Source organism: Zalophus californianus, chromosome 13, assembly GCF_009762305.2.
Source record: "Zalophus californianus isolate mZalCal1 chromosome 13, mZalCal1.pri.v2, whole genome shotgun sequence".
Taxonomy (NCBI): domain Eukaryota; kingdom Metazoa; phylum Chordata; class Mammalia; order Carnivora; family Otariidae; genus Zalophus; species Zalophus californianus.
The window spans coordinates 79,039,697-79,063,991 of NC_045607.1; the positions used below are offsets into that span (position 1 = coordinate 79,039,697).

General features: G+C 39.6%; 1 protein-coding gene across 3 annotated transcripts in view; it reads right to left on the reverse strand.

Moving 5' to 3' along the window:
* The window catches only part of RORB (RAR related orphan receptor B), a 198,668-nt gene extending 175,585 nt beyond the window's left edge, over positions 1-23,083 (reverse strand). For all 3 annotated transcript variants that reach the window (XR_003523867.2, XM_027616775.2, XM_027616773.2), the window contains exon 1: positions 22,287-23,083. Coding sequence is in view for 2 of the 3 variants with exons in the window: in XM_027616775.2 (XP_027472576.1) it covers positions 22,287-22,293 (7 nt within the window). In the remaining variant the exon portion in view is untranslated. The remainder of the gene's footprint in view (positions 1-22,286) is intronic.
* Between the last annotated feature and the right edge of the window lie 1,212 nt (positions 23,084-24,295).

Genomic DNA, 24,295 nt, shown 5'->3' on the forward strand with positions numbered 1-24,295 from the left:
TTGTATACCCTATGAAAACGCGTTCTTGGGAAAGGATTTGGTAAACTCATTTACCAGGATATAAGTGACATTGAGGCTAAATGTCTCAGTGGTATATACCTTATAATAGAATTCAGGAGCAATCAGACTCTTCTTGTGGTATCTGTGACCCTTACTATATAGTTCTAATGAATATAGTGTTACTGGTGTATTGTAAGACATGGGACTATGTAGAAATACACTATAATTCTAACAAAGTTGGAGACCAGGCACAGTGTCGGGGACAGGTCTGTTCAATTTTAGAATCACCAAGGACATTCCAGGTCAGGATTCTGGAATTACATGGTCCTGAGGTAGAATCCCAATGTGTGCACCTTATACCTGGTTTTGGACAGGTTACCTAATCTAAAAAACCCTCTGATCCCTCCATAACCAAAACAACAGAAAAACAATACTGGTAACAAAGTATTTTATCCTTAAAGGCATGAATCCATGGACTTGAAAGCTGGAGGTATCTTGGAGACAATCTTATTTAGAGATGAGGAGGTCAGCCTAAGAGGTGACTTGCCTAGGATACACAGTCAATTAAGGGCAGCAAAATGCCTCTTGATTTAAATTCCAGAATTCTTTCCACGAAATCCTCAGAAGACAGTCTACATTTGGTAAGACAACAAATTGTCATTGTTTTGGATACTGCTTGCACTTGGGTGTGAGCCACACATTCTCAAATTAAGACAGGTTGCCTCAGAGCCAGGCGCAGTGTATGGTCTTTGGTGGCTATTTTTTTAAATGAATGTCTATAGTAGAAAGACAGACTTTCAAGTGATTTTGAATGATCATCTTTTCATCCCAGATGTTCAATTAGTGGCGATGAGAAAGGACATTTTAATATTGGTTGTGACACAAAGAGAAAGATGAACCAGAGCGTTTTTCCCCAGACCGCAAACCTAGCTTTGGCCTGACTAGTGTTAGGTAGGCGTCTGAAGGTCAGGCACCAAGCGAGGGCCTCTGAGGGAGACAGGACAGACGAACAGTAGGATATCAGCTTGCAGCATCCTCTGGCCATAAGTGAGGAGAGGGGAGAGCACAGCTGTTAAAACCCTAGATTCGAATCGAGGTCCTCCACATGCAATCTGGGCGAGCTTGCACAAGTTACTTAACCTCTCTGTGCTTCATTTTCCTCAGCTGTGTAACTAGGATAAAAAAACTACTAATTTCAAGGACCTATTCTGATGATTAACTGAAGTAATTAATATAAAGTGCTCACAACAGTGCCTAGAACACAGTAAGTGATCAATAAGAATTAACTGTGATGATAAAGAAATATAGATTCATGTCAGGGGAACATGGTCCTTATAACACATTTACATTTATATAACATTAAAAATAAATTTCTTTACTTTTTTTGGAAATTGAACCCTAAACAGTAAAATAATGGTTTTTGAAAATGTCCACTGTTTATAAGAATACTGGGTTAGCTTTTTTTTAATTAGAAATGTCCAGTAAGAAAATATATATATATTTTTTCTGGATTCAAAAAAGTTCATCAAATGCCTTTCAAACATTACAGCTTTTATCTATATAAAACTTTGCATTCAGAAATAGGTTCTGCCTGAGAAAGCAGGTTTTGGACTGCTAACAAGGTGCTAATATCTGCACCACAACACTGTACTTTTCTGCCAACTGACTTAGTTTGTATTTAATTAGACCATAAGATGCTGGGCTGAGTATAGTGCAAGTTACATAAGTCTCACAATTTAGATCTCCCGATGTCAGTACCTTCCATTACAGCAGAAAACACCACTGAAATCATCACCCTCCTGATGGGGAATCTTAAAAATGAAATGATGAATACAAGCATTTATTTGTTTTAAGATGAAATGATGGAGAATTTGAATTTTTTAAAATTGCACATGCATTTTGCAGGTGTGCATTTGAAAGTAGACTACCATGAAATTTTTGAGGAGTTTTTCCTAATGGAAAGCATAATTTTTAGCGGGAAGAAGAGGAAAAATTCTACTATTTTAGATCATTTGTGGGATCTTTATAGGTTGTGTTTAAGGTATGATAAAATAAAATACTGAGTAGCTCCTATTTTAAAAGTGGCAAGTTTCTTCAGCCCTCCAAAAGAACAGATCAACCCTTCATAGCTACGGGGAAAAAAAACCCCATGATGGATATAATAGTATTTAGCGAGATGGTATATGGGGAAACATTGCAATTTATATCTGGTAAATGTTGTGTTTATAAGCTTTTTGAACTGATCGTGCTAAACAAATGTACATAAATATAAAGAAAAAAAGCACCAAACTATCATAACAATTTTAATTTTCTTCTCTGTAATTGGATGCAATGTTATACTCAGTCAATGTTTTGACATCAAGTTCACTAGGTACGTTAGGACTCGCTAGGTGACAGTGAGGACACTTACTAGGAGTTTTAGGGGGGCAACTGACATGTCAGCTAAGCCTGGTGACACCAGCATAAGCCACACCACGCCTCCAGACCTCCTCTTTTTTATCTAGTGACCCCTAAATTGTCAAGAGGCAAATTTTAAATGCCGAAGCATATATTTCAGTTTTTTAAAAGTTCAAACACTAGGCCCCCAACCTCAGTTCATCTTGGGACAACAAACCTCTTAATTTGGAACACCAGTGGCTCTCAGTTCTTACCTCGGTCTAACCAAATTTCTACTTCCCAGTGAGAACTCCCTGGGAAAATTATGCATATGTTATAGATGCTGGTCTGAGACTCTCTGAGCCTCAGCCTTCTCATCTGCAATATAGAGATAACAGTACTTCACATTTTTTAGTGACAAAAATTTAAGGACACTCAATGGTGACTGAATAGGAAGGCACTATGCTGAGCACTTCATAATGTTAGCTCATGTAATTTAACCCTTGCAATGACCCCATGATGCAAGTACTTTTTATCTTCATTTTATAAAAGAAATTGAGGCCCAGAGAAGTTAAGTAATTTGCCCAAGGCCACACAGTACATACAGAAGGCTGGACTGGAACCTGACTGTCTCACTTTAATGCCTGAGATTGTCACCAGCTCCCTAAGAGGTCAAGGACCTACTGTAGTAGCTGACACATAGTCAGAGTAAATGTTAGTTTCTTGTCTTACATTTTGATTCATGTGAAGTGGTGTACACATACAATTTCTTTCTTTAATTCTGCTCCCAAACTTTTGTTTATTCTGTCCTTCTGCTTGAGAAGTTTCTCTATGATTCCTTGCTAACAAAATTCTACATAATTTGAAGGTTTAGTTCAAGTGACTACCCATAAGATTCATCCTGATCACTGTAACACTGACTTTCTCACTAGCCTTTCTCCGTTAAGGAACACATCTAGCCTTTACCTGAACTCATTTGAACTCATCTAGCCTTACCTGTTAAAGAATCCTTTGGCAATGTGTTGTGCTCTTAGTTACAACTCACATCTGTCCTTCTGAGACCCCAGGGGTTCACTTCTCGCGAAAGGTGACAGCATTTTGCCTTGGTTAAGAACACAGACTCCGGAAGTAGCCAGCTTGGGCCTGAATCCCAGTTTTGTCATTTACTAGATGTGTGACTTTGGATGAGTTACTTCGCCTTTCTGTATCTCCATTCTTTTACCTATCAAATGGACCTAATAATAGACACTATTTTATCATAATTTTGCTGTAAGGATTAACTGAGTTAACATTTGTTAGAAATTAGAACGGAACACGATACGTTGTAAGTGCTATAAAATACTTACTTTTTAATAAATAAACTTTATTCTTTGGATATTTTCTGACAACTATATAATGCTTAGATCATACTAGATATGCCAAATATTTGTTCATTAGCTAATTGGTCAATTTTTGAGTTACTTTGCCTCATCCATAATTAATTTGAAGTTTCAATTACCTATTATGCATGAAGGGAAAGAATTTGGAGTTGGAGATTCCAAGTTGTATGACCTCAAGTGGCTCAAAATATAGAGAGGATAAACATGTAAGAAGTTATACTTGAATATTAATTAATCACTCAATATGGGAATGTGTATAAATAATGTACTGCAGACTCATTCTATTAATTGTGGCCAAGCTGCCTGGCACCTCTTAGAAATAGGTCTCCTTGGCTAATACCTAACTCTATGAGGTTTACAATTCTTTTCTTATTATTTTCTCTTTTTTTGAAGATGTTATTTATTTATTTGACAGAGAGAGAGAGCATGAGCAGGGGGGAGGGAGAGGGCGAAGCAGGCTCCCCACTGAGCAGGTAGCCCGACATGGGGCTCGATCCCAGGACTCCAAGATCATGACCTGAGCCAAAGGCAGATGCTTAACCCACTCAGGCGCCCCTTCTTATTCTCTTCTATAATGCATTGTATTTCAGCATATTTTTAATATAGTATGATTCTCCCAATGTTTGAATACTTTCATTTATTCAACATTTATTGGATGGGTGATGGGAATACACAAATCAAGAAGATGTAGATCCTTTCCTCAGGCACGTGACAGTCCAGCGTTGGGGTCAGCAAACTATTGCCCACCCAAATCTAGCCTGACACCTGTTTTTGTAAATAAAGTTTTATTGGAACACAGCCATTATCATTCATTTACATATGGACTATGGCTGCTTTCATGCTACAATGTTGAGCAGTTGCTTCAGAGAACACATGGGCCATAAAGCCTAAAATATTAACTAATGGGGGCTTTATAGAAAAAGTTTGCTGACCCCTGGTTTGGTGGAATGTGCTGAAGTGCTTCTTTTTTGACTAGGATATTGTTCTACCTCAGGGTTGCTGATTCTGAGGTTGGTGGTCATCTAGAACTTACTTTCTTTTCCTTCCTTCCTTCCTTCCTTCCTTCCTTCCTGCCTTCCTGCCTTCCTGCCTTCCTGCCTTCCTGCCTTCCTTCCTTTGTCAGAGAGGATGAGAGGGAGAGGGAGAGAGAGCACAAGCCTGGGAGAAGCAGGCAGAGGGAGAAGCAGGCTCCTCATGGATCAGGGAGGCAGACGCTTAACCGACTGAGCCACCCAGGCTCAGAACTTCTACACAGAACTGGTACTTTAGAAACCTGAGTGAAATGAATAGTTGGTTATTGTCCAAAGCCTCTCAGAAATAACTGTGCCTTGTTATCTATGAAAAGTTAATAGAGAACAGTGTATCATTCTTGGTTCTTAGAATTTGAGATAGTTATTGCCTAAGTACTCAATCTAATGTAGTTCCTAAGCAATTAGGGTATCAGGTTAACATGGACCTGAAAAAACATGGTGGACCATCATGGAAAAGGAATCATGGGTCCTGGTGCATTCCCTTCAACTAGAACTTTTGTAAAAACACACTGTATGGTACATACTATCCAACTGCGAAGGATGCAATTCCTGGGGCATTTTAGATTTTATATTTTTAAATAAAAATTATGAATTTCTCCTTAAATATATTAATGAAATCTAAATCTCAAAATGTTTTGGCATCCATAGCACAAATTTGAAAAGAAAATGCAAAGATAAACTCTTCTCTAACAGGAATTTTATAATATATATTTTTCTCCTTAAATTCGTACTTCCATTTCACCTCCCCCCTCCAGAATTTTATTCTGATGGCAACATTTTCATGTTTGAAGGGCTTTTTAAATCACGGGGTTATACTTCTAAGAAAGAAAAATGTGTTTATATATTTAAATTTAGCATCCCTCCCCGCCCCCAAAAACGCCCCTGTCTTGGACATGGGTTCTGAGTGGTAACATTTCCTCTGGATTGATTTATTGCTACTGTTATCACTATGAGACAATGGATACAAATTACACAAAGATGTAACAAATTTCATATTTATTAAACATAAAAATATTTAAAGAAAATTCATCTCTTAATAAGCCAAATGGGGCTTTTTTTTCTTCCACTTAATTCAGGTACCTGTGCTTGTCTATTACTTACTACCAGAATGTAATAGGGCTTAGCGTCACTTCTCTTGCTATTTTTGTTTTTAGAAATGTTAAGTGTTGAAAAATGTATTCACATAAATATGTAGATAGAAGTGAAACTAATTTTGCCATAGCAATTTTCCTCACTTCTTTAAATTCCTTCTGAAACATATACCTTAAATCATACAGTATTCTATCATCAAAAACTATTTTTAATGATCTAAAGTAACTGGTAATTTGGTTAGATCTTCCTCCAATTTTGTTGAAAGTAAAGAAGTGGAAACTACCTGACTTGTCAAAGGATGTTTTGCCCCTTCATTAGAATCATTCACTTTCTCGGCATCCAAATCAGTACTTCAAGTTGTCTCTTTGTTTTAGGGCAGTGGCACTTTTTCCATCTTGGGAACCACAGATAATGTACAACACAATCTGAAATGAATGACAGTTTTGGTCTCTTGTGCAGTGGAAGTGGGTTTATTGTGTAAGGGGAAGTGGGAAAGAAGGGCCAGCTTTCTCAGGGAATACACATGAAAACTGAAGACCTGGAAAGTCATGCTTTTTAGAAAGCCTTCATGTACTCCTAGGGCAGGGTTTCTCAATCTCAGTGCTATGGACATTTGTGACAGAATAATTCTTTGTTTTGGGAGCTATCCTGTACATTATAGAATGTTTATTGACATCCCTGGCCTCTATTGACTGAATGCCAGTAACATCTCCCCAGTTGTGACAATCTCCAGACATTGCCTGATATCTCCCAGGAAGTGAAACCACTGTCTGTTTCGAACCACGGCCCTAGAAGTTTAAGTACCTGTGAATGAAGACTACTTTAGCAGTGAACATCATACTGGAATTCTGCCCTACTGGGTACCAATGAGTTTCCAACAGGATCAAGGGCAAATTGGGATTCCTTATCTACCTTAGAGCATACGGATATTTACAAATTTCCCACAACCTCACCAACAGGAATCAATTAATCCTCTAGCTGCTTACATTTTGAGACTTGAGGATGTCTGTGTTGGTGTTCTTTAACGTCTCCAAGAGCTGTAAAACCCCACAGTGTGATCAGGAAATACACATGGCCTAGTTTAGTGGAGGTAAAATGAAGGCAAGTTGATTAATGTTTCTATACGAGTATCCCAATCTTTCCTCCAATATTTGAAATAACATATATCTCAAATTAATATGAGCCTTCAGAGACAAAAAGGGCAACATTCACTCACTCCTTAGAGGGATTCAGAGGTGGGGCGAGGGGAAAGGGAGAGCGAGAGAGAGAATCTTAAGTATGCTCCACACCCCAGCGTGGAGCCTGACTTGGGGCTCAATCTCACAACGCTGGATTCACGACCTGAGCCGAAATCAAGAGTTGGAGGCTTAACTGGCTGAGCCACCCAGGCGCCCCAACTCACTTTTTTTTTTAATTTTTAAAAAGATTTATTTATTTATTTATTTGACAGAGAGAGAGAGAGAGACAAAGAGAGAGAGAGAGCACAAGCAGGGGGAGCGGCAGGCAGAGGGAGAAGCAGGCTTCCCGCCGAGCAGGGAGCCTGACGTGGGGCTCGATCCCAGGACCCTGGGATCATGACCTGAGCCGAAGGCAGACGCTTAACTGACTGAGCCACCCAGGTGACCCCCAATCCACTCTTAATAAGAACTTAGATAGAACCCTTCATTTCTCAATGACGGAGAAAGCTTTTTTTAACTGCCTATTATTATTATTCACATTATTGCTATTTCCAGTACTTTTCGTGAATTACAGCATATGGCGTTCAAGACTAGACTCTAAGCTCTTCACAGCATGGGAGTGAATCCTATCACCCCTGCATCTTCAACACTTAGGATAGTGCCTGATGCAGAACAGGTCCTTGATAAATATTTGGTTATGGATGAGTGAATAGTTGTGCAAATATCAAATAAGTCTTAATGAGTCATTAAGTTTTCACCTTACCCCTATTATCATGCTAGCTGACCTCAGGCAAATGGAGGAACTAAAACACAATGAGTCATAGATAAAAGTACAGCCTTACTTAACAGTGCCAAAGAAACTGAGCATCACTTTGACACTTAGGACTAATCTACAAAGAATACGTGGGAAATTTTGAATGTACAGAAAAGGCAATGACAAAATAATTATCTGATATCTTAATATCTAGAGGTGACTTTTAAGATTTTTGTATGTTTTTGACAGTTTCTTTTTTATGCATTTTATATAACTTAGATCACATCATATATACCATTTTTCATTTCAACTTTTTTTTAAATTATGAATCCCTAGGTTTAGTGAGGTCGGGAGTGATGTCGTTCTTGCTCACCATTTTATTCTTAGAACCTAAAACACATTGCCAGGTATGTATAAATACTTAACACTAGTTAAGCGTATTGAACGTACGGTAAATACATACTAGTATAACAGTGAATATATACTATGAAGTGTGCTTTAAAAAGCATTACAATTTTTCCCTATATTACTGAAAATATCATGATGAGAGTACAATAAGTCTTTAGGCATAAGTCTTTTGGTATATAGTCTTGTTGATACTTGACTTCCTTTGGAAACATTCCTAGAAGGTGAATTACTAGGCCAAAGAGTACGATCATTTTTAAGGTTTTAGGCTCAATGACTGTACTAATGTAAATGCCTATGATAGAATATGAGGGTGTCCAGGTCATCACACCCTACTGTAATTGGACAGGTGAAGATGCCATTCATAATGTTTTAATTTTTTTAACAAGTGAGGCTGAGCTCTTGCTCACCAAATGTTTATTAGCTGTTCACATTTCCTCTTTTCTGGAAAACAGTTTATGGTTTTGATTGGGGACAATTTTTTAAGGCATTGAAGTCATATTCTCAAAGTGTTAAAAAGGGCTCTGTTTATATTTGGAGGTTTCCTTTGGCCCAGCTACCCAAGGCATGTTCCCATTTGTACTTGTCCTGCATGTCGCGTGCGAATGCTGTGTAGGTCATCCAGGTGGTATCTGCAGAAGCTCACTGAAAACTCCAGAGCCCTAAATGTGGGCCAGAAATTATTATAAATTTTACCTGCTCTTACATTTGTAAAGAGATGACACTGCATCTGTCAGCTCCTCTCAGGTTTACATAGTTCCTTTTTAAAAGGTTTTCAAAAGTTTCCTTAGGAGCAGCTACAGTACAAAGACTGACAGAATTAATGAGCATGAGGAAATAGATCCCTATTTCTAAAAGACAGAAAAAGCAAAGCAGGTTACTTTTCTTGAGGTAAAACAGAGAATCACCTGAGATAAGCCTACAATTTTTCCCAACATGATATTATTAAACACACTAGGTACTAAATATAAGATGAAGACAACACGATGAGGATTCTGGCACAATCCATTTTCTTGCTAATGGTATCTGTAGTCAGATTTAGTCTAGTGTGGGAGTCAGGACCATTTTGTAATAAGATCAATTTGAGTCCTGGAGAATAAACAACAGGGTAGGGACGATGTTTTGAGCTACATGTTATGGCACAGCTTACTGAAGAGGCCTGAAAAATCAATAATAGTGGACTAATAATTGCGCTTTTAAAGAAATATGAATGGAATTCACTTGAAAGCATAAAAATTAACCATACAGTAGCTTGATGTAAGGAATATTATGTTTCAGTCAAAATGCAAAACATATTATATTGCAGTATTGTTAAGGCAGAACAGAACTCTGTATTTATTTAGAATTAATGCCAAATTTAATTTTTTTTCTTTATGTCTGGGCATAATTAGACACGGCTTCTTCTTAGGTTGTCAAGGTTCTCTCCTTAAGAAGATATTTTATGCTTGTACAAGACATATTATTGGACGGGATGATAATAGGCCTTTGATACCAATGATGTGTTGACTAGACTTTCAATCCTGGTCAAAATTAATTAAACTCAGGTGGGTAAACGGTGGTATGCTTGGTTATTCAACCCATTCCTTTGCTTGAAATGCTTATGGCCAAAGACAGATAACCCTCCTCTTGACAAATAAACATCGTAAGAGAAGACTGACAAGCTAAGAGACAAATGAGTAAAATAACATTATAAACTGTAACGTAAGTGCATGTTGGTTACTGAATGAAGGGGAATTTCATATTTAAAAATCAACAGTCTTTATCACTACCTCCCGTAAAATTGTTTCCTTCTTTGAAGTAGATGCAGATAAGGTTAGGATCTTAGTGGGGGAAAAGTCTGTAAATATACAATTTTACTCAAAATTTGAAATCTCCGTGAAAGAACTTATTTGGGTTTATGAAATTAAATTTTACGAGAAAAATTTACTCTATATATTTTGAATTTGTGATTTTTACTGGATAGTTTCTATTCAGAATCTGTATATAGGTCCATAAGACTTACTTTAATTTTTCCTGAGATCAGTAAATGTTATTATCATTATTTTAGGAGTAAAAACAGTGGAGAAGTATTGTTTGCCCAAGGAGATCTTGGGATTAAGTAAAAAACAATTTTGCTTTACTATTAGCTATTCTTTAAACAGCCAAAACACTCATGAGAGGTTTGGTAAAAAGTTTTATCTTGAGGACTAATGCTGGTCAAACAGCAGCGGAGGTGCATCTGCACCTAGCGAGTATAATTCAGTAATTGATTAGTCTGCTGTGTAACTGATGTCTGCTATGGGTATAGCCGGGGCAAAAAAAAAAAAAAAAAAAAAAATAGTACAGCTTAAGAAAAGAAAACACAGAGTAACGAAAATAGAACTGGACTCACAGTCAGAAACCCTCAATTGAAATCAAGTTCTAGTTTCAACCTCTTTAACAAATAATTATGGACAAGTCCTCTATTTTTCTCATTTAGGACAAAAGGATGTAATCAACATTGGAGACCCAAGAAATTCAAATGAAAGAAAAATTATCTAAGGAACTCTTAAGGAATTTTATTAGAAAAACCATTTTTCTTGAGACTGTCATCTTAGAGGACATCGCCTATTGTATATTGTAAGTACTCAGTAATCAAGATTTGTTGAATCAATCACATTTAAGCAAGATCCACTGTTAGGGGTCAGCTACAACTTTGTCATGTGTTTTCTTTTACTTTTTGGTCATTGTACTATGATGAAAGTCTGTTTGACTTGAATCAACACTCACAACAACCACGTTAGATAACCTTTCAAATGTCATTAATGAAATTTCAGTGGAAAGAAATTCAGAATCAATTTTATTCAATACAAAAGAACACTTTCTACAACAAATAAAATAAATTCTAACTAACTCTGGCATGGGTGGCAGCCAGAACTGACCCTTAGTAATATTAGTAAACAAAAGGAAATAAAACAAATGCACAACTGGAAAGGTGTTAATGCTACCTTATTAGCATGCTTATCATTGGTATTTCTGAGCTGTCTTTGGAAAGACTCCTTTCCTTTGGTACATAATTTTTCCCCCCCTAATCTCAAGAATGAAAATATATGTGCAAGGGTGGAAGTGCTTAGAATTAAGCCTTTTGAAAGGTAGTTAGCCTTTAAAAGAAAAAAAAGAATATTAGACTGTTCTAAACCTAATTTTAGAGCAAACTGACAAATAGGTTAGGATCCGAAAAATTTCAAAATGAATTTATCTAAACTATTTTGTAAAGAAACAGATTACTGCCAAGAAGCACTGCACCTTAATGATACGATGTGTTTTTCCTGAACAAATGTTCCTCTATTTAAGCAGACTGTGTGGCATTTGTTCATATTCAATAACTGTGGAAATTTGGAACAAGGTTTCTTCTTCTTTTTTTTTTTTTAAGAAAAAATGTTTAATTCCTTTGCTATGTGCCAGGCACAACTTATGTATGAGTTAATAGGAAATGTTCTGTGTAATAATTTTATTATTTGACCTGACAATAATCATGAGAGCCAATTATTCATTAGCAACTCAACATGTCTAAGTTGTTTCAACTTGTGTGTTATTGTTTGATGCTGGGATCTGGAAGCCAACAGCTGCTGGATGGTAAAATATGACTTGCATGTTCATGGCAGCTCAAGTGATACACTGAAATTTTTACTTGGGAAATTTAGAATAGGGGTCTAATTCATTGCTAATGCAGTGTTATGAAGTGCATATGAAGTACTTTTATGACCCATGTCTTGGGCAGGTGAAATTAAACATATTTCAAATGTAGCTCAATAAATAACTAGTTACAATTATTTTCATTACACTATTTAGGCAAATAAAAATAGTACTACTGTCTGAATTTCCTAGTCTCAGAATTAATTACAGGCAACAACACATTCTGATCCTATTTAACAAGACGGTCTTTAAATAGTCTTTTTAATGGAAAGATCAAAATAGAGGTTTAATGTTTACTAAGTACTGGGCATATTTTCATAACAGCCAGAGTGAAAAATCTAGACTCATATTACATATGTCACTTCAAGTAAAACCACTGTTCTCCACAGAGTCAGTCTCCATTCACCACCCAGAAAGCACACTGGCACACGCGTAACATGAAATGGATCTATGTGTCCATTGTCCTACAAAATAGCAGCATCTTGATGGCGCAGTAAAGAGATGAGGGAGGGGGGTGTCCGGAAAAGGGTACCTCATTAATAACTCTTCAATCAAAGCTTCTAAACGTTAGAGGGGTCTTTGTGTGCCCTCTCTTCCAATCTCTCACCTTTTTAGAAAAGCCCCAAGAAATGGGGTCATTAAGCCAGTTCTTGAATTCTTCAAGGCCCAAGAAATAAACAGATCGAGTACAATAGCCATTATATTATCAGGAAGTGTGACAACGGAAGAGCACCATTCCTTAGTCTGATAAATTCCCATTAATAAGCAGCATTTTAAGAAACACATCTATTGTTCAAGGCTGAAAACTTATGACTCTGTCTTGCTAACCATGCAGACATTTGAAGGTGAGGTTCACGCGAGTGTGGTGGGTTAGGACCAAGAGTGGCAATTTGGCTGCCTGGAAGTCTCAATGGTGAAATTCACTTTGTGAATTCTCCCCAACCCAGAGTCTGGTTTTCAGCTTCGGAGGCTCAGAAACTTGATCTCACCAGTGTTTCAGAGTGGATTAGATTTTGCAGAATTCAGGTGAAGTAAGATCACAGGAGCTAATGTATAAGACCAGAATGCCAAATTATCACTTCCAAATGAAGAGCCTGATGATGAATGGTTATGGATACACGTCTCAGTGTGATCAGTGATTTACCTATAGTTAGCGCGGGGCCGGGGGCGGCTGGTCCTTGCTTTATACTCTCACACTTTTCTTACTATCTAGGAGGCCAGGAATTTTCCTTCTTTAAATATGCTTAAGAGAAAGAAAAGCTCAAAAATCAGCAAGACCATGATTGTTGATGTGTTGATTTTATCGTTTCATTTTCAGAGTTCAATCTTATATCCAAGTTCTTGAAATGGAAGAATTTGAGGAACATCACTATGGCCCTTGGATATTGCTGACATACCCTATTACTTCTGTAGATTTTATTCTCTCTGATATCCAGCAGTCTAAGGAATTTTCTAGAGCAGATATCATTACTTTCCAGTATAACCTTGAATGTTAAAAGAAAAGACAGTATGTATCAGCCATTTTCTAATTTTACAAAAATAAGAATTTCTCTTATAAAAACAAACGTATCAGGACACTGTAAGGTGTTTTCCTCTGTTCCCCCCCCCCCGTGCTTATTTATTTATTTATTATTTTTTTTACAAGCTATACTCTTAAAAAATATTTGTTTCCTTTAGTGTAAGGAGACATTTTTTTCCCTGTAATTTAAAATTACCTTAGAGGTTTCTTATTTCTTTCTTTCTCTTCTTTTCTTTCTTTCTTTCTTTCTTTCTTTCTTTCTTTCTTTCTTTCTTTCTTTCTTTCTTTCTTTCTTTCTTTCTTTCTCTTTCTTTCTTTCTTTCTTTCTTTCTTTCTTTCTTTCTTTCTTTCTTTCTTTCTTTCTTTCTTTCTTTCTTTCTTTCTTTCTTTCAGATTTTATTTATTTATTTGAGAGAAAGAGCATGAGAAAAGGCAGAGAGCACAAGCGGGGGTGCAGACTCCCCTCTGAGCAGGGAGCCTGATGGAGGGCTAGATCCCAGGACACAAGATCATGATGTGAGCCTAAGGCAGGTGCTTAACCAACTAAGCCACCCAGGTGCCCCTAGAGTTTTCTTTTTGTCATTTAAAAATTTCTTTCTGTAATTTCTTTTCTTTTTGTAATTTAAAATTTTCCTTTTGTAATTTAGAATTACCTTAGAGGTTTCTTCAAATTGTCACTTGAAAATCATTTTACTAGTAAAAGTTTTATATGAAAACAATACTACTACTTGTTCTACGTCAGGATACGCTCTTTTCAGGAGTTCCACTTTGATAAACTAAATTTCACATAGTACTAACTGAAAAGATAACTGGGGAATACAACAAACAAAATAATTAAATCATTATTTAATAAACTTCATTTATGATGAGCAAATTAACCAAAGTTGGACTTCTGCTTATCTTTAGGACCCATCGAAAATATCCCTTCTCCTGGGAGAGCTGTTCTGATTATGTTCCCACTGCATTCTGTTCTGCTTTTGCTTTGACCATAGCTTTGACTCAATACTTGTTTACCAACTTGGGCATTTTTTTTTTTAAAGATTTTATTTATTTATTTGAGAGAGAGAGAGAGCACGAGAGGGGGAAGGGTCAGAGGGAGAAGCAGACTCCCCGCTGAGCAGGGAGCCCAACGCAGTACTTGATCCCCGGACTTCAGGATCATGACCTGAGCCGAAAGCAGTCGCTTAACCAACTGAGCCACCCAGGCGCCCCCAACTTGGGCATTCTGAAGGCTCATTTCTGTGCACTGCTTTGAGTAGATGCTCAATAAATCCTGAATAAATAAATGTCAATCACTTACATTTCTATTTGTGTGTGTGTGTGTGTGTATATATATATATATGTCTGTAAAAGATGAAATCTTAGAGACTATCCTTTTTAAAATTAAAATTGAAAATTGAAACTGAAAATCTTATTCTCATACTTGAGAGTACATCTTACTTTGCTCTCCGAGAAATGAGTTGATCCATGAGTTTGACAAAGTTTTTAGAATGGGGGAGAATCAAACTTAGTTGGTTCCAAATAAGGAAAGAAATTTGTATTTGAAAGTGGTATTTAAAAAAATAGAAGATTAAAATAAAATATTTTATAATTTTGTTTGTGGCCAGTAATACTTATTATTCCATGCCAAGTAAGGAGTATAAATGTTAAGGCCTTTTAAAAAAGCTTTTGCTTTTTCCTTTTTAAGGAAGATTTTGTGTCCAAATTCAGAGAATACCTTTTGCAGTTCTGATTAAATATGAAAATATTGTATATCTGCTGTTGTCACATGATCACAGCATAATTCTAATGAAATTCAGGTAATGAATGTAACAGTCTTTAAAGAAGGGTGCTTTACTGAACAGTCATAACATTTTTAAAAATATAATTTAAATTGACTTGTAATATTCATTGGAAAAAAAGCTTTACTATGAGATAAAATCTATGTAATGGTTTTCTTTAAGCAACTCAAATCCTTCAGATACCTTACGGTACCAGGATATCGGGCTCACGTGAGTACAAAGTGATAACTAGTAACAAAAAACATAATTCAGTAAACAATCAGATTAATTTTCCCTTTCTTTGCTGATGTCTATAATTCCTTTGAATTAGAGATATATAACCCAGGTCCACATGATATGATAACTAATCACACACAAAAATGACATCAACAAATACTCTTTTTAGCAAAGTAATTTACAAGGTCATCATACCCAGCCAGTTAAGAAAATATTCATGATGCAGAGGTGAGTATGCTTAAGTCAAAACAAATTACCTTTGCTCTTTCGTAAGGGCAAGTTTCTGGACAAGTTCTTAGCCTCATGTTTTGGAAAAGGGTGACATGTTCATTTTGGCCTTTTCTAAGAACCTGCCTAAGCCAAGAACATCCCAATTTAATTTTTAAAACAAAACTTTTCATATAATTATAACAATTATTACAAAGTTATAGTCTGTTTCCAATATTTAAGAAATAAGCACTAATCAAGAAAAAAGCATGTCATATTAAGTATAAAATAGTATACCTTCTAAATATTGTTTTTAAATGTTTTCAATGCTTACTATGCAAAGTATTAAGCAATGTAGGTAAAATGTATATATTGAGTAACATTTTTGACTCTTCAGATAAGCATGACTAGAATTGCACTTATTAATGGGAAAATAAATCTAGGACTTGAAATATTGATGGCCGCAGAGATATATTTTAAAGGTGAACAGAGCAAGCCAAAATTCTAAGTGGCTTGCAATACATAATAATTTTGTGACACTGTGATCACACTATTTCTTTTCATAAGAATCCACCCCCTCAATGCCATTAGTTAGCCACATGGTTATTATATTTAGCTTGATTCACTATAAATGCCGTTATAACACCTGTGGTTTCCCTCATTAAGAATTGAATGGATGGGGTCAGGGGTTGAAAGGGCAGCATATGCGCTATGAAAGAACTAGTTAACATAGCCTATTATATTGGTGCACTGGTAAATCTCATTTCTATTCATCAGATGATTAGTTCAATCAATATTTATTCCTCTATGCTCCCTTTGTCTTGTGCTACAAAGGAGGCATCCTTCAATTCATGGCATAAGCCTTGTTATCTATGAATTTGTAGCTTAATTTGAGAGGGAATATTTTATTTATTTGGCAGTCCTGAATTCTTTGATTCCTTTTCTCTCTAATTATCATTAGGTAGTATAATGGAGTTTTGTGTAGATTATTTATAAATAGATGCTATTAACAGTTTCTTTTTATGCGACTCAAGTGCCACATGTATTCATTTCTTCCTTTTGAATGCTCTGGAAAGTTACGTCTGTTTCTCTAAATATGTTTGAATTTGGAAGTCTGGATTGTGAAAGCAAAGATAAGAATGATTTTCTCTCTCAAATATTCATTCTTCTTGTCTGAGTGGGTGGTTATAGGCACATACATATACATATTGTGTATCAGTGTGTATCAACAGACGCCTCCAAAGACTGCTATTATCTGCTAGGGATTCTGTTAAGTCAGAGATTCTATTCAAAGTAAGATAAATATTTGCAAGAAGCTGTAATTGGAAGATGATTACAAAATTACAGGAATAATACTTTATGTGTAGAGTGCTCATTTTATCAAAGGTCATTACTCATTACATTACAAAAGACTTATTTCATTTGTCTACTTAATTTCTATCCCTTAGATGAGAATGGATGGAATAGTAAAACCACACTGAGAATAAATATCAATTATTAAGCAGAGTGTCCACTCCTTATATTTACTTTTCTGTATATTTTACCATCACAATAAAATGTTTCATCAGTGTCAATTACATTAAATTAATGGCAATATAATTTAAAACTTTCAATGCCTTTATAGAATAAATACAAAAATGATTTAGTCTTAAGAAATTCTTATATACTATGTATATGTATATACTAAGTCACCTCAATCACTAATAACTTTTGCATTAATAACATACATGCTCATCACCTTAGATTTGTTACAATCTGATCACAATTTGATGGTTTTAACTTTGGAATTAATTCTCCTATTTCCTCATATAATTATCTGTAAGGCTTAGATTTCACCAACGTACAGTAACAATGATGTTATTGTTCACAATTTAGAACTTCACTTTATTTACAAATTTGCAGAACACCAGCAGACCCGTGTAGAATTTTTTTAACTTGATAATTTACTAGAATAGTAATTAAATTAAATTACTAGAATAATTTTAAACTCTGTATTAATTGAATGTTATACTATTTCCTTCAAATTAGAGTTATATTATTCATGCAGTGAAAAAAATCTAGTTAATGTGTTGTGATTCACATTTCTATTTTTCAGGACTATTGTACTAAAGGGTATAAAAACTAAAATGGCCACATTACAGTTCTAAAAGGTGGATACAAGTTTGTAAAATGTGTTATAATAGCTGAAAAAAAGTTCTGTTTTTTTAACCTAGAAAAACTTGAATCACATTAAAATCCTAGTGCCAATTCTATATATGCTATTTTTAGGAAAAACGTAGGTATTATGACACAGTTCCAATGTCATTTTCATGAAGACCAACCCTAAAAGTTAATATTTTCTTGGTGCTGTTAAGTCCTTGTTGTGGTAAAATTAGGTTTCATGATTCTGTAACATTTAAATTTGAAATAAAGTGTATTCTCATTACATTTACACCAGAACAATCACTTTTAAGGCTGCTAATAGTTTAGTATTTAACAAATGGTTACCAAAATAAGTAAATGTTAGCATTCGTATTTGATGAAGAGTATAAAATAAACATGTTATTTACATTAAAGCAAAGCTTCACATATACCACTTTAATAATGATACAAGAAAAGATCTATCAAGGGTTTTCTAAACAGTATAGCAAAAGCAAAATCCAGGATATCTAAGTTTTAAATGAATTCTACCAAAGGAGTTTTAATCTTGTATCCCTCATGTTTCTGAGTCTTGCTGTTCAGATTTTCTCCCTTTATATTTCCATCCTGGTTTCCCAGTTCCTGATTATCTGAACATCTAGAAAAGTAAAAAGCCTTGGTGCTACTAATACATATCCCAAAAGCTGAGGATATCGAACACATCTGTGTCATAATACTTGTAAATTCACTCAGGATGATGGGGATGGGGGGTAGGAGAGAGTCCCAGGATGTAACCACCTAAGAAAATATTTTATTTTTTTCCAACAATACTTGAAACAGAGCTTTAGAATTTTTCTTTAAACTGTTTAAACGTTCACTTTTCTTGGAATCCATTAAGACAGCTTACTGGATTACTTAATGAACAATTATTAATGGACTATTGACAGAGATGTCCTTCCAGCAATGTTTTTTTTTTTTTCTTTTTTAAATTTCGGAATGTGGAGTCTTGGTTAGAAATATTTAATTGGGATTTGTAGAAGAAATTAAGGTAGGAATTCTGGTTAGAAATATTTAATTAGAATTTGTGGAAGAAATTAAGATAGAGAATTTGTTTAGGAAATCTAAAGGCCTGGCCAGCAGTACATTCAGAGCTCCAGATTTCCAAAGGGCTACCATACCCCTGAGAGCAAGCTGCTGCTTTTCTAAAGTTAGCAGTTAATAAAAATTAACTACCTGAAAATAATAGATGAAAACTGGGCTTTAGAAAAGCCAAGCCCCATCGTTGTTTACAGCAAGCATAAAACCAGATTTCTAATCCGTAGGAGCCACAATCACCTATTGATTGCGACGACATCTGTGCCCCTGTTTTGGGAAGCAGGGTTTTCTGCGGAGGCAGGGCTGAAAAATCTGACCGTTTCCGTGCGCCTGTGTAATCAACAGCTGACAGATCTCTCAGGAAGGAGTCTTGAAACCCGCACCTGGGCTCACTCATTTCTCACCTATGGATGGACCCAATTAAAAGTCCTCCCTTCCGTCTTCAGAAGTTATTCGTTTCAAAAATGCAATCTGTGAAGTAGCATCACTAGAACTCATGCGGTACCCTCTAGCAGACAAAGGGTGAAATGCTTTGTGTGCCCCCAAAGACAACCTCCTTCTCCCCAGGCCAGCCCAGAGTAAGCCACCGAGCTCCAAACGAATCAGTTCAGCAGTGGGCACACAATGACCTCAAAGATCAGAGCCTCTTAACCCCTTTCTTAACCCAGAGCTTCTCTCGGGATAAAGTCTCTTAACTATCGTAGACCTGTCTGCTGGTGGAGGTGGAAGGTGGGTTAGCAGGATTGGTCCCGAGGGCGACCCCTTAATCCTGGACCAAGTTTACATAGCACAAAGCTCCCAAGGATAGTTGCCAACTGCAAACCGTGAAGCGGAGGCCAAGGCATTGACAGGGACCACCTGGGGAGTGTGTGTGTGTGTGTGTGTGTGTGTGTGTGTGTGTGTGTGTGTGTGTGTGTGTGTGTGTGTGTGTGTGTGTGTGTGTTTGGGGGGGTGTATGGGAGAAATAGAGTGGATACACTGTAAAGCCGAGTTCAGAAACCATCCCCTCCCCCTGATGCAGGCTGATTAGTAGCCGAGGCACAAGAGAAAGCTGATTCGTTTCCGCTCTCGCTTCTCAAGTTCACACTCAAGTTCAACCCCTGACTCCCACAAGAGGTCTGAGCAGCCGGGACCTTTTCTCAACCTATCCTTAAGGAACAACCCCTGATGTTGCGGGAGGGTACAGCCTGTAGGAAATGCGTACGGAAGGCAGAGGAGAGACAGTAAGGGGTCAGGAAAAGAGAGCCTGGGAGGTAGAGAAAAGGTCTCTGCCACCTTGTAAGCTTGTTTTTTCTCCAGCGGGAGGCCCCGGGCCCCCGGAGAGCCGCTTTAAGTTAGGACTTGTAAACTCTTCTGGGCAGCCTAGCTAGGGTGACGCCTTCTGGAAACCGGTGTGGGGTTTCGACTGGTTTCTAAAGGTGAGCACTACGCAAGCGCCTGGCTTTCAACCCTTCAGGCTGCTAGAGTCCCCGAACGAAGCAAGCGCAGTGGCGAACCCGGACTGTCTCGGCATATTGCTCCTTCAGGAGCAGCGCGATCAAGCTACAACCCACTCCTGCCCCACATTGCTCCGTTTTCTTCAATTTAAGGGGAGAGTGAGCGGCTTTTACGCCGCACATCCTAGTGCCGGGTCGGAGCGAAGGTGACGCGTGGTTTCGGACCTTCAGAACATAACCTAGCCAACCGAGGAATGTTGGAAGGGGAGAAGTAAGGGAAGGGCGAACTGGCAGCCCCCAAACAGAGAAGGCGAAACTGAAAGGAGAGCGGATGGTGGTGAGATGGGGCAGAAAAAGAAAAACAAAGACGGGGGCATCTTTCACTTAAAGGTTCTATACTCGCCAATTGCCCAAGTACAGTTTTCCGAAAGAATCTGGACAGAGGATCCTGTGACCAAACCCCCAACTGGGACACTCAACTGGAACGAGTTCGCATGCAAGGGAGCTCCCACTTCTAGGGTACGGGTCAATCAAGCATCCCACGAGGATGTCCTTGCCCCTGATCTTCAGCTATCTCCCTCCCACCCACTTCCCTGGACAATCTCTATGTTCCTCCTCCTTCTCTTTCCTGCCACGTCCCAGAACCCGGCCGGCTAACCCAATCCCCGCCCTAGCGTCCAAGTTCCAGGGTTCACTGTGTGCGGAGCAGGGAGAGCGTGCCCGCTGCCCCCTGGGGGCCCCCCCTAGAGAGGTAAGTGTTGGGGGAGAGAGTGGGAGGTGTACACTGCCCGGTGGAAGGCACGGAGTGTTTGCAGCCCCACCTTCCCAAGTTCTACCTGCCTAGTCCACCTGTCGCCGGGTCAGGGATGTAGGGAGGTCCGGAGTTAGCCACCTTCAACTTTCTGTTGCCAGGACCAGGAGGGCATGCGAAGGGTAGAGGAGAGTCCCACAAAGAACTGTGGCGTGACCAGGAAGAAAAACGGGGTGAGGCAGGTGCCCAGAGACGTGCACATACCCCCATGGCACACTGGCACCAGGCCCCCTCTCCAAGAAAAGAGTGAAGTTGTGGCCAAGCAGAAAGTGGGGGAAAGCGGGTCCGAGGACAGCGCGCAGGAAACCTGAAGGTCCTAGCACTGCAGGGGAAGAGACAAAGTGACTCCCTAAACCTGGCCAGGCCATCCACTGGGGCAGCCCAGAGGGTACCCAGGGGAAGTATCTCAACCCTGTCCCCGGGTTGCCGCCCCACAGCTGCCAGCTTGCTCCAGGGACCTGCCACCGCTGTCGCCGCTGGGGGTCTTGGCTCAAGGGCTCACCCAGCACGCCTCCCGCAGCGGCCCTTTGACAAAAGAGCCTTCTCTGCCGTGGGTAGAGCGGGCTCTCCTATCCTCTGGAACTTTCTCCGCGCAACTTTTTTGGGGCGGCGCTCGTCCCTGGACCGCGCGGGCTCCAGCACACGGACCTGGCCAGGGCGTAGCGCCGGCGCAAGGGACCCACGCAGGGGACGATCCCAGTCCAGTCCCGCGACACCGCCCCTCTGCCTACCACTCCCACGAAGGGACGGTTTAGCGGGCCGGGACGCTGGTGGGCCTAGTAACCTGGAGTATGTGTGCCCGCGCGCTCGCGCCCCGCCGCCTGCCGGTGCGCCCAGCGCACCCAACCCCGCCAAGCCACCACTGCGCGCCGGGTGCTTCCAGCCGCTTCTCTCGGGAGGCAGCCCTCTCCATCCGGCGTCCGCTTCCGCACCCGAGAGTGACAAGCAAAAATGGTTCAGTGCAACTCATGCACCGGGAGAAAGCAACTAGCGTCGCTCCTCTCTCCAAAAAAGCGCCCTCCTGCGTCCCTCCAGAACTCCCGAGAGGCATCAACACCTTCCCACAACTTTCTACGCCCAAGCCATTTGTATAGCCCACCTGCGAACGCGAACTCCAGACCTGCGCCCCGAGAACCTTCTTCCCCTTCTGCGGGGTGCGCTCCCCTCCCCCATCTCCCCATCTGGCTGGAGTTGGCCGGACCCGGGGAGGCTCGGTGTTCGCGGGCTCGCTTACCTCGCATGGTGTGGCCGCTCTCTTGCTCCGCGTAGTCATGAAGCTGCTCCCAGCCCGAACCCCGGAGCCCAAAAATCCTGCTCAGCACGAGTGAAGAAGGTGGTCGGCAAAGAGCTGCTCCGCCGAGAAAACCATCCCTTTAGGCGGACGCCGTGGCCGGAGGGTGACGTTTGCCGCCGCTGCTATGTTAACAGTTTTGATGATGGTGGTGATGACTGTTTTGATGGTTGTTTGGTTGTTTGTTTTCAGGAAGGGTGAAAAAAAATGTGCTGTCTGGCTGGTGCCTGGGTTTTGTTTTGCTTTTGTTTTTCTTTTTTCTTTCTCTCTAATGTGCTTGCTTTTTAAAAATGCCACCGCCTCCGGCTCAGAAGATTTCTTTTGTGATCACTTGGACTGAGGAGGAGGAGGAAGGGCAGCCGCAGCAGGAGGAGGAGTTGGTGGTGGTTTTGTTAGTTACAAAGAAGAAGGAGAAGGAGCAAGGGGGGGGGGGGAAAGGAAACAGAAAGGAAGAAAGGCGGTGTGGATGGCAGAGCATGTGCGTTTTCACATGACATCTGTGCCTGTTAGCGGATCCAGTGAATTTTCACTGTTCAGTTACAGGGAGGAAGGGAGCGAGAGAGAAAGAGAGGAGAGAGATGGAGAGAGAGAGCCGAGAAGGGGCTTATACGCCAGGGCGGGTTTGGCCGGGACTTCGAGGCCCCGCCTCCTGTCAGCGCCGCCGCCTATCAGCGCCCGGCAGCGCTTGGAGGGGCCGGGACCACGGGGGAGGGGACGCGATTCCCGGAGAGAGGCGGGGGTTAGGGACACTGGAGCCCGAAGGCGGCCGGAGCCGAAGCTGGTCACTAGAGACTGTCCGAACTGGGCAAAGGAGAGGGAACGACCCAGAGAGTGGGGCAGATCGGCAGGTGACATTCACTTCCGACCCCAGGAGGAGGGAGAAGGCACTGACCAGTCCTTTTAGAGGCGAGAGTCGTGGGGCTCCCCGGGTCTCACGTTCCGTCCCTCTCGCAGCGACTGCCTGCCCCGATAGTTAGTTTTGAATTTCTGGCAGCGCTCTGCAGAGTCCTCTTTCGGTAAACTCCGAATCTCTGGCGGGGGTTTCCATGAACAGGACGCTTCAGTTTTAGTGGCAGAATCATGCAAATCAACTTCCATCACTTTGAGCGTAACCAAAAGCAGTCCCATGCAAGTGCCATCCGCTTCCTTTCAAACCATCTTTCGGATGCTTCCCGCCCTGAATCCTAAAAACAGAAAACACGACACATAAGATTTCTTCAGTTTTTTAAAAAAATATTTTTAAAATATTTACTACTTTCTTTTGTCAAGGAAATTTTTATTAGCATTTGGAATTCTCCTGGCATTGGGCTACCCTATTCAAGGATAACAGCCCCAGCTGACTGTGGTTATCCCAGTGATGCCAGGGAGGTGGCTGAGGCCAGAGGCATGATTGTGTGGTGCTGCTTATTTGATAAAGGTGCAGGGCTCTAGGAGGGAGGAATTTTAAGCCCACTTGCTATAAGAAGACATTTATCTATGTATGGGAGACTGTCAATTAAACGTAAGTATTTTGTATTCCTTAGGTGAAAACTGTCATCTATGACCATTTATTTGTATTTTGATAAAAATTCAATGCATATATCAAAACTGTTCCTTTGCAAGTTTTCCCCTCAGTGGACACAGTAAACATAGAGTGATCACATCTACTCCCTGGCTTCCCACCATAGTAGGTTAATTGGTCCCCTAAAAGACAGGGGAAAAATTTGCTTCTTCTACTCAGTCTTAAGACATTGAGGCTCCTACTCATTAGTGTATCTGTTGGCAAAGCAGGCCTCATCATCATTCACCTGCACAAATAATTTGATTTTTACTGGGATTTATTCATATTATGTCATGTACCACAAAGTGCAATGCAGAATTGGCGATTAGTTAATTACTGCACCCTACACTGCCAAGTAGTCCCCCCCTCGCCCCGTTTAAATAAAAAATGGATTACTTGCTGAATCTTCTTT